This window comes from Hyalella azteca, unplaced genomic scaffold (genome assembly GCF_000764305.2).
Source record: "Hyalella azteca isolate HAZT.00-mixed unplaced genomic scaffold, Hazt_2.0.2 contig3755, whole genome shotgun sequence".
NCBI classification, from domain to species: domain Eukaryota; kingdom Metazoa; phylum Arthropoda; class Malacostraca; order Amphipoda; family Hyalellidae; genus Hyalella; species Hyalella azteca.
In genome coordinates, this window is record NW_025933992.1 from 7049 (window position 1) to 18420 (window position 11372).

The window sequence follows — 11372 nt, forward strand, 5'->3', positions numbered from 1 at the left end:
GGTCAATCATGCCAGTAGAGAGCGCCTCCTAACAAACGACGATTGTGGTAGCGTTTCAATGACCTGGTAAAAGCAGGTAGAATTAATTTCACGCTATCATCAATATAATAAATTGAAGCTAAACAATGAAACAAATGCCAAGGAAGAGAAATAACGAACCCTCCACGACGGCAGCGGCAGTATTATTGCCCGGAATTATTTATTTATTATAAATATTATTATAGTCCGGAATTTAGGAATACAATAAGGAATTGAATTTATAGAACGAAAACCTGCCAACTTTCCCAACGAAAAAATATAAAACCGGCATCGTTCACATCTAGGACCGTACTCTCGAATCTCGCGGAAGTACACATAGCGGTCTAAGTACACGTAGCGGTATATATCTCGTCTGTGATTGGTGGATTTCGTTTGAAAAGCCGTCAGAGCAGCGCACCTTCTTCGCCACGATGGTCCTAGCAGTGCCCTAGACCACGATGGTCCTGGCAGTGCCCTAGGCCACGATGGTCCTGGCAGTGCCCTAGGCCACGATGGTCCAGGCAGTGCCTTAGGCCACGATGGTCCTAGTGCCCTAGGCCACGATGGTCCTGGCAGGGCCCTAGGCCACGATGGTCCAGGCAGTGCCCTAGGCCACGATGATCCAGGCAGTGTCTTAGGCCACGATGGTCCTGGCAGTGCCCTAGGCCACGATGGTCCTGGCAGTGCCCTAGGCCACGATGGTCCAGGCAGTGACTCATGTCCGCGTAGCTCCTGCTGATGGGGTACTCGAGCATGTACCCTGAACCGCCGTGCAGCTGCAGGCAGTCGTACGCCACCTTGTTGGCCAGGTCCGACGCCCTTGAGTTACGTAAAATTTATTCAAAATTATTGGGGCGGAGCTACAATTTTAAAATTATCCCTAAATGCAAGCAGAGCTTCAGTATAAAAATAATATTGCAACATTGTAGCGAAATACAATCGGCGAAGCTATAATATTACAATAATACTTTTCATTGTAAATGAACTTCAAATTGATTCTACCGAATATATTCTTCAGGCAAATAGATTAAGAGAGAAAATAGAAGGTGGAACTCACAACGTGCTGCGCCACTCACCAATACTTGTTCATAGCGGCGGTGAAGGCGTCCAGCCTGCCCTGCGTGTGTAGGCCTATACATTGGTCAGTAAAAGCTCGCGCCACGCAAATGCTCGTCTTGAGCTCCGCCAACTTGTGCTGGATGACCTGCATCTTGGCGAGGCTCTTGCCAAACGCCTTGCGTTCCTTGATGAAGGCGCGCGTGTCCTCGTACATCACCTCGCATGCCGCCGTGCACCCAAGCCCCACCATCAGCCGCTCCTGCAGCAAACACCGTCTTGTCATTTGGACAAATTTTATCAAGGAGTTGCAAATAAGAAGCATATGGTAACTTAACCTGCACCCATGAATTAATTAAATGAAATTAATTATGGCATCGTAATTGGTCTCACGTGGCAGCAAGCCTGGTTCTCTTCTTTGGTGCACGCTCAACGGCTCAAAGCTTTGGACTAGCAGCCTCCTACTCATTCGAATCAACAGCCTTCCATCGGTGAGTGTCGCTAGGGATAGTCACATATCTTTCGTAGTTCTGTCTCTATATCTTATGTATATGCGACTGTATCACACCATATACCTGTGTTTTCGCTTCCTCCCCTCCCCTTGCCCTGATGCCCCCTCCTCCAGGGGCACTTCTGCCTCGAACCCGACAGCCTTGTCCCAGAGGGCGAGAGGCAGTAAACAATAAGTTATTGATGGATTGAAGAATGATGGCGCCGAACAGCACCTGTTAATCAAAAGCTCCAAATTACGCGCACTTTATGACCCCTACCTCCACCGCTCTATAGTAATGCCTACATAGCGGACCCGGACGGTAGTTGCTTCCATCACATTTGGGTGTAGCTGATCCTATATAACAAGCCACGTCATCCAATACACTACCACGCTGACGGATTGACACAACTCATGTTTACCTCCCTCGTACCTTTATACCTCTCACTCTTTGTTCCATGTCAAAGATGCCACACACAGGCCCCGCACGGCACCTCACTATCGAATATCGATGGTTTTATTGGGGAACCACATCACCTGGGGCAGCTCCTGCATGAGCTGGTAGAAGCCCTTGTTGAGCTCGGTCCCCAGCAGCGCCTCCTTCGGCAGTCTCACGTCCTCGAAGAACAACTCGGACGTATCCTGTGCCTTTAGTCCAAGTTTCTTGAGCTTCCTGCCCTTATTGAAGCCCTTGGTGCCAGCGTCGACTATGAACAATGAGATGCCGTGGGCACGGGCCCTAGCATCCGGGTCCGTGACGGCCACGACGAGCACGACATCGCACAGCGTCCCGTTGGTGATGTACGTCTTGGACCCGTTCAGTATCCAGTCGTCGCCGTCGCGCACGGCCCGTGTCTTGACGCCTTGCAGGTCACTGGGAATAACCGCACCAGGAGGTCAGGTTAGAGACTCCCATTGCAAAAAACTTACTAGGGTGCTGTTGAATTCATTAGATTTGAGGTGAAGGAGATCTGAGCGTTAAACTACATATCAAGGCTAATTCATCGTATTGAATACCTTGCTCATTTCTTCATTCAAGAAAATTTTGGATCCAAAGACCGCAGGAAACTCAACAAGTGACTAGGGTAGTGTTGAATTCATTATATTTGAGGCGAAGGATAACATAAGCTGAGCGTAAAACTACGTACATGTCGAGGCTAATTTTTCATGTCGAATACCTGGTTCATTTCTACAATAAAGTAAATTTTGGAACACCCAAGCCAAAGACCGGCGCCCCACAACCCACCTGCCAGCACCGGGCTCGGTCATGGCAATGGCTGAGATTTTCTTGCCGGCCGTCATGTCAGGAACGTAACGTTCGATTTGTTCTTTCGTGCCGTAATTCGTAAAGTACGGCATAACTACGTTACTGTGCAACGAGAACCCAGGGCCCGAGGCTCGCGCGTAGCACCTGTAAATGTAACTTAATAACCAAATTTGCAGACTCAATAATTCAGAGGCTAGAATGTGTTGATTTTTCAAGCCGGATAAAAACTGCAAAATTAGATTCATATAGAACCAGGGGTTCGTACAAATTCCTAACAATCTGCAAGGCCACGGCTCATGAGCTAGTAAGAGTTCTGGACACACTTTCGTTATTGGTAATGAAGATATTGGTCTATATACTTAAATCTTCATAATAACAACTCTATACTTCGTCACCATTCATAAGGTATTGAAGGTTGTTTTATTTACGAAGTATCCGAGATGTTATAGAAAAAGAGCATATAATGAAGACCTAAAAACCGACAGCAGCTGCTACATACATTAGCAAGCTGACAAAACTAGCACCAACAAAAAACTGTCATGACCAATAATAATAATCGAAGAATACACACCTGAAACTGCGACCACGAGTAAACCAAAATGAATAAGAAGACCTCAGAAGTAAACCAAAATCTATAAAGAGGCCTCACTCATCCAAACTGTGACCAGCAAACGACACACTATGACTGTCACAAAGTTACGCACGGCTTGTAATTACATGCAATTCAAAGCTTGCAGGGGCTACATTGGAATGCCAAGCTTTGTGCCCAATTGGCACAAAGCCGATCGAGAAGAGAAGCACGAGTTACAAATAAAACGCGAATGTATTAACTTGTGTTCAGATGAAATAATCTGCATGTCTCCACTCACTGTTCTTCGACAGCGATGGCACTGTGGAGGAAGTCTGCCCCGTGGCCTCCCGCCTCCGCGGGCGTCCCGATACCGAGGAGACCCGCGGCCCCCGCCTTCTCCCACACCTCACGGGACACCTGCCCGTCCTCCTCCCACCTGCACGAGGGAAACTGGTGGACAGGGGACACCGATGGACAGGGGACACTGGTGGACATGAGACACAGGTGGGCAGGGGACACTTGTGGACAGGGGACTTCGATATATAAGGGCATTGTTGGATGCGTACACTAATCGACAGGAGACACTGCTCCACGTACTCACTGCCCTACTCACTGCGCATGGTTCTGCACCACTCACTGCGCATGGTACTGCACCACTCACTGCGCATGGTACTGCACCACTCACTGCGCATGGTGCTGCACCACTCACTGCGAATGGTACTGCACCACTCACTGCGCATGGCACTGCTCCACTCACTGCGTATATGGTACTGCTCCACTCACTGCGCATGGTACGGCTTGACCTCCTCACTGAAGAACTTGCGGGCGGAGGCCCTGAAGATGTCGTGGCTCGCGTCGAACAGGTCTCGACTGCCGATGTCCAGGAAGGAGTCCGCTTGTGAGGTCGGGATGCGCTGCCTGTAAAACAAGCTGGCTTTTTAAACTTTTTAAACAGTGATCAGAAGTGTCGAAATTTGATAATTAGAGGGCTTGTCACAAACAAAACTGGTGAACAGGAACAGTGAAAAACGAAGACACAGCTTCATAAGAAGTAGTAGCACAGAAATGTCTGTTTTCCAAGCTTAAATGATGTCGTGAATTGGTACGTAAGTGTGATCTGCATAAAGCACGAGTGCGCCAAGAGCCCGCTAGGCCAAAGGACGAATGGGTGGTGACAGTAGGGGACGCGGTTGGGATAGAGTAGGATTGAAAAGAGTGGAAAAGAAAAATAAATAAGAGATTAAAAGACTATAGGCTAAAGATGTGGAAGCAAGTAATGATGGGAAAGACTACTCTAAAACTGTATCAGATGAAAACGATGCCAAAATATGAATGCATGTATGATGGTAGTAGAGGTGGGGACCTTCTGTTTTGTGTGAGGGCAGGGGCGCTAGGTGTGAATAAACGTACATACAGGTGGAGTGAGAGGAGGGAAGATAAATGTTTTATGTGTGATGGGGATGAGACGGAAACTGTGCAGCACTTGTTGATGGAATGTGGGGCGTTTGAGAGAGAGCGTCAGTCTATGATGGAGGTGATTCTGAATGAAGGAGGTGAGATTAACGAAGTGGGGTATGAGAGAACAAGCGAAGAGTGGATGATAATGATTGTGGGTCTGTCTGAGAGTGTTGGAGAGTGTGAAGAGATATCTGGAAAATGTGTGGAGGTTGAGGGAGAGGATGAGGTTGATAAGAGTGGGGTCTTGAGGAGTGGAGGGTTGTGAGAGAGGAGGGCGGGAAGGCAAAGGTGACCGTGCCGAATGTTTTAGTGTAATGTTTTTTTTTCAGTATGTTGACATGTATAACTGAATGTTTTAGTCTTTTAGGATTGTTGTGAATACCTTTGAATTGAACTTATGGTTAACTGCCGAGATTGATGTGAATTTTTAATTTTTTTTTACGCTAGTAAAAGCGTTTTTATGCATCGTGAAGGTTTAAAGGTCTTGTCCGGACGTGAGCACGCGCCCAATCCCAATTCCTAAATTTTGGACATTCTAGAACGCGATGCATTGATTTGGTCAAAGACTTGTTAGAACACCCCGGTGTCTTTCTTTACAGTTATAAAGTATATAAAATAGACACAACTCCCGAGGCATATGATTTCAATTAAGCCTCTACCGCCATATGTCACTCTCCAGGAGCATGACTTTCAACTTAAATTATACGTAAACTATTGAGTTGTGTAGAGTAAACTTACAGCAGTGTAGCACCATGAGGACATTTGTACGCAACAGAGAACATTTTAAAGTTGTAGTGCGTGGCGGCAACCATCAGTGCAAGTCATTTTGCGCTCACTGGTATGTATCCTTTTTGGGAAGTAGGCTTGTGACAATATTGCTCTGCGGTTACTAATGTCAAGCGGTAGAGGGTTAATTTGAGGGACCAAGTTAAAGTATTATAAGTTCAAAGCCCTTAGCCCTGTTCCTTACTGATTACTACGCACCAACATTACAGCGTGCATAATCTAATTTTAGCTATGTAACACGATTTAGTGTCACTCCGGCGATGACAACTTACGGTTTGTGTTCATGACAACAATGTCTTGCCGCTGTCGTGGATAACTGCCTTTTCGTAGTCTGACACGCGATGTTTCCAACACGCATGAAACGCATACATGCGTGCGTTAATTTGTTTATCATCTTGAACTATTGAGGCAACAGATTGAATCTTATCAGATTTTCGCACCACCGGTCCTAGCTTCTAGAACAGAACCTCAGTTATCAAGTCGCTTCTTTCTGGAACTTGCAGCTTATCTCTGCTCGCAGTAGTTGTCTACGGTAAACAAACTGTAATAATTCTTACTTAAGAGTGTATATTTTTGTATTTATTAAGAATCAATAAAATAATTGGACGTGCCAAAGCAAGAATCTTTGCTTCTTATTGCGAATTATAAAAAGATAATTTGTAGACTGCGTTTCCACAGTGATAATAGCTCCGTCGATCACCACTCTCGTGCGCAGCTATTGGTCAACTGAATCTGTATGCCTCGTGTAATCGTGTTGTGTGTTTGTGGCTGTGCAGTCCATGCCAGTTATCACTTGTAATGCCGATGCATTGGAGCCAGACGTGTATGATGATTTTTAGAGCAGTGGCTTCCTAACTTTTGCAGGCTGGCGCCCCCTTGGCTCCCCAGTGAATTCAGCTAGCGCCCTCCACAGTCACATATGGAAACAAACAACTCTTTCATGATATATGGCATGATACAATTTGAAAAGAGAAAGATTAAACACAAATTTGTATGTCACAAATAAAACCCTATTTAGTAAACCAATATATTTTTAGCAGTTTCAACTGTTTCAGCAACATAGAATGGATAAACATAGTTTCAAAAATTTACACTAAAAACCCAAGAAAGGTTAAAAAAATATAACTCAGTACTCACTGCAGTGAGTGACAGAGAGCGCATTTTCTCGTCGACGAAAACATGAAGTCACGGACGGGGGGACAGACGGACGGACAGACAGACAGAAGGACATGGCGAGCACAATAGTGCATTTTTTTCCATAAATGAGAAAATGCGCTAAAAACAGATTTACGTGGAAAAACTCATCGCTTGGGGCTGTGTGCTGCACGTGTTGTGTACAAATCGTCAAACAAACTTTCGAACTGGACTCGACTTCAGACTGCCGCCCCCCTACCGCCCCCTTCTTCACCAGTCTTTCCACCGCCCCCAAGAGGGCGGTACCGCCCACTTCGGGAACCACTGATTAGAGGAAACACTGAGTGTTGACTGTAGACCAATGTTTCTACGGATACATTAATCGCCTTAATTGTTATCCTCATTTAACAGATAACTGGGGTTGGGTTTGGTTGGGTTGACTTCTGTGTTGAGGACAAAATGATATACGATTCCTACAGGAATATTAACGAGTACCTAATAAAGAACAATTTTCTTCGAAGGTAGATCAGACAACCTGAAATTTTTAAAAACTTGGATCTTTGTTAGTGTTCAGCATTACACATTTCTTGGTCAATTTTATGAAAATCTTCATTTTTTTGCTAATAAGATATGTGTTCAAAAATCACCTTATGCAACTCAGTAGCATTAATTTTGATTGCTCTATTTACGCCCGAACTAGCGTTCTTACAGCAGCAACATGACTAGCGTTCTTACAGCAGGCACGTGACTGGCGTTCTTACAGCAGGCACGTGACTAGCGTTCTTACAGCAAGCACGTGTCTAGCGTTCTTACAGCAGGCACGTGACTGGCGTTCTTACAGCAAGCACGTAGAACACAGGTCCACAGCAGGCAAATCAAGTAGGCGTAGGCTCATACAAACAATAAGTGCCGAACATATTAACGTGTACTTTCTGTTCAACTAAATCAAAAGTTTTTAAGACTAGAACTGACCTGACTATAAATTCTTTGGCAGAGACAGTCGACAGGAACTTTGTGACGCATTTTGGGGCATCAGCTGCACTCAGAAGCCTACGTAGCTTGCGCATCCCGAAGTGAGAAATGAGACTCTTCTTGCAAAGGTATGTTAGCGCCATAGGGGCGGGTGTCGCTGTTGTTTCAGTATTTGAGATTGATTGGTGCCCATCGGGTGGCGGTGTATTAAACGCATCTCTCGAAATATTAAAATTAGAAGGTAATCTATATAATTCACGCCTGCGCTGGAGGAAGTTCAAACTTCAAAGGTGACACTTAATGCAGTAATTCAGAAAATACCAGATTCAGGCAAATATACCAGAATACCATATATAAAATATTTATACCAGACACTTTCTGAAAATACCAGAGTTGTAAAATCTGGTATATAAATATACCATCTGGCAACGCTACTGCGGAGCAGAGCGGAACTGCGTTTGATTATGCCGTGTGCATTACTGCAGCCATGGTGACTGCAGCAGCGAGCCTGCGACCCAAGTTTCTGAATTCCCATGCCTCAAATCGCGCTTGCATGGAGTCACGCGCAAAGTTCAAAGTGCGCTCATGATTAAAAGTCAACCGAACACACACAAGGATCGATGGTGGGAGGTATGTAACTGCCTTTTTAAATTGGTCATTGGGTCGTCTACCGAAAACACCACTGCCCTGGATGTGATGGACCATCATGATTCCTACCTTCCTGAACGTAGACTTCAACACTTCTGGACAATTATATCTAGGCCATGCGTCGAACCAGCCCTCGGTCGAACGGCCATTCCCCGAAGGACGATAAATTTTGTAACAGAACTATGCTATCTGAACAAAACATAACATATAATATATTGTTCACAATATCTCGAGGAGTTCTAAGTTTAAGAATAAAGGCTAAAACTAAAAAAGTTGCATAAAACATTTTACTGAATAGAAGTCCTAGATAAACAAAACAGAACGTTTCGGGCTATGCCCATCATCAGCTAGTAAAATACATCTGGAAATACATGGAAATCAATTTTAGGAAATAAATTTAGAAAATGATAAGGAAAGAAAGGAAAAAACACAACTATTGACCTAGAATCGAAGGAGGATAAGAGCTGGATTGGTTATTCAATTTAGGTTTAAGTTTATGGATGTAAAGAGACTCTAAAATTCGTAGATCGGTTTGGCTGCTAGCGTTACAAAGAATTTTAAATTGATTGATGGACACGGGAGGAGCAAGTGATGCTCCACCAAGCTTAATTTTAGGTACACACGCATCAACTGCAGACATAACCGTGTTCTTGAGAAATGACCATGACTCAGCCACATTCATGTCCTTAATACAGTTCGAAATATTCACTGCATTCACTGCTTCAATGAGTTTATCATAGTCGCCTTTCGCAAAATTCAAACGCTCACGCTTTCGAGGCGTCTTCTCTGTACAGCACTTTAGACTGAAAAACAATGATTGGTGATGGCTTTTGCCCAATGGAGCCTCATGACGAAGATCATCTTACATTGATTCATCACTAGTAAACACCAGATCTAGAATATTGGGAGTCTACTTCTATAATGGGTTGGCTTAGTAACGTGCTGGACTAGGAAGGATTCTCTCGCAGACTCCATGAACAAGGATGCTGGGTGATACTCATCCCTTGGAGAGGATCCATCTGTTCAGTCTAGCTCTGGAGGATTAAAATCACCAACGATCGACGTGTATGACCTACGGAAAGTCATGCTCGGTAAAAGACTGTTTAGTGCTTCATCGTTATCAGAGGAACTGTTTGGTGATCTATACACGACGCCTATGAGGAGGCTATCTTTACCTTTGAGAGAACGTTCGCACCACACTGACTCTCTAGCGGATTGATGCTCTGCAGATAACTTAATTTGCTGGGCCCCATAAGAGGTACTAACCCACAAAGCTACATTAGAGGCTTCTCAACCTGGCAATCTGCTTGAGCACGGTAAGAAATCTGAATATTGTGGTGGTAATGGACAATGCTGGGCAGCGGCCACTCACATGCATTCTCCAGCCTGCAACTGCAGGAGATAATCTTCGATTTTACGGTTTGCGATGGCGGACAATTCATCCACGGAATCAGGTTGGAGCGCTAAACTATTCCACATTAGTCCATGAAGGACACTTATTGTCGTGTCGCCACTGTATTTCGAAGTATGTGATTTTTGAAGCTACAGAATGTAATTCCAATTATTATTTGCTTTTAGAATGGTTTCTTTATCATTTTTTTCTAATATAGTAATACCAACGTTTGAGTTGAGTTTTTTACGACGAAGAAAAAAATGAATTCTAGGGGAAGCTAATTTATTAAGAAATATTTCCTTTTTCAAATCACCGTGAAACTTGACCAACGGCCATATGAGGAAGAGTGTGACGGATCCGCTCTCTCATGGTGACGGTAGCGACAGGCCAGAGGACCAGCTTGTAATTAGCCAATTCTTGTGTCCTCGACCTGCAGTTCACGTTACGGTGATGACATAAAGAGACATAACATATTGATCTCGGCGCTGAAGTGTAGGCCTGATGTGGCCTGAGAATTTCATGGACGGTGAAAGTTTTTCACGCACCACAGTTAGCCAGGCTCCCGTGTATTTGTTTAGGACCAATCGGGTAGAAAAATCTTAATTAATGCATAGTTTGAACTGAGCCTGACATTCCAGAACGTGTGCATGCCACCTGAGCGGCACAGGGATACGTGCATGCCGGTGGCCGCCTGAAGCTCTCGCATAGCTGGAAGGTTGAATGCATGCGATGTCGGGTAACATACAAAGTTTTATTTGTACCGCCTACGAAAAAAATTTAAAACCTCACAGTTAATAAACAAAATAATAATAAACATTTAGAGTTAATTTCTAACAAAAAAAGTTAAACCCTTAGAGCTAATAAATAAGAAAATATTAAACATTTACAGCTCCTTTATAACGCTGGGTCAATCATGCCAGTAGAGAGCGCCTCCTAGCAAACGACGATTGTGGTAGCGTTACAATGACCAGGTAGAAGCAGGTAGAGTTAATTTTACGCTATCATCAATATAATAAATTGAAGCTAAACAACAAGACAAATTCCAAGGAAAAAATTACGAACCCACCACGACGGCGGAGGCAGTATTATTGCTTTAGAGTCTGGAATTCGGGAATACAATGAAGAATTGAATTTATAGAACGAAAACTTACAAAGTCTCCCAACGAAAAAATATAAAACCGGCATCGTTCACATCTAGGACCGTACTTTCGAATCTCGCTGAAGTACGCGTAGCGGTCTAAGTCCACGTAGCGGCATATATCTCGCCTGTGATTGGTGGATTTCGCTTGAAAATCCGTCAGAGCAGCGCACCTTCTTCGCTGCGTTAACGTATCATCTCGCGGATGTGACGATGGTCACAAGTCCTACGATGGTCACGAGTCCTACGATGGTCACAAGTCCTATAATGGTCAAAAGTCCTGCGATGGTCACATGTCCTACGATGCTCACAAGTCCTGCGATGGTCACAAGTCCAACGATGGCCACATGTCCTACGATGCTCACAAGTCCTACGATGGTCACAAGTCCTACGATGGTCACAAGTCCTACGATGGTCACAAGTCCTACGATGGTCACAAGT

At 44.6% G+C, this 11372-nt stretch overlaps 1 protein-coding gene across 1 annotated transcript in view; it reads right to left on the bottom strand.

Annotated features, from left to right (window-relative positions):
- Positions 1–563: 563 nt before the first annotated feature.
- LOC108680240 (long-chain specific acyl-CoA dehydrogenase, mitochondrial) overlaps positions 564–11372 on the bottom strand; it is a 15122-nt gene continuing 4313 nt past the window's right edge. Inside the window, exons 2-7 of the mRNA XM_018169028.2 lie at positions 4186–4320; positions 3701–3838; positions 2811–2975; positions 2102–2438; positions 1095–1336; positions 564–837 (exon numbers count right to left, since the gene is read on the bottom strand). Coding sequence (XP_018024517.1) covers positions 564–837; positions 1095–1336; positions 2102–2438; positions 2811–2975; positions 3701–3838; positions 4186–4320 — 1291 coding nt within the window. The remainder of the gene's footprint in view (positions 838–1094; positions 1337–2101; positions 2439–2810; positions 2976–3700; positions 3839–4185; positions 4321–11372) is intronic.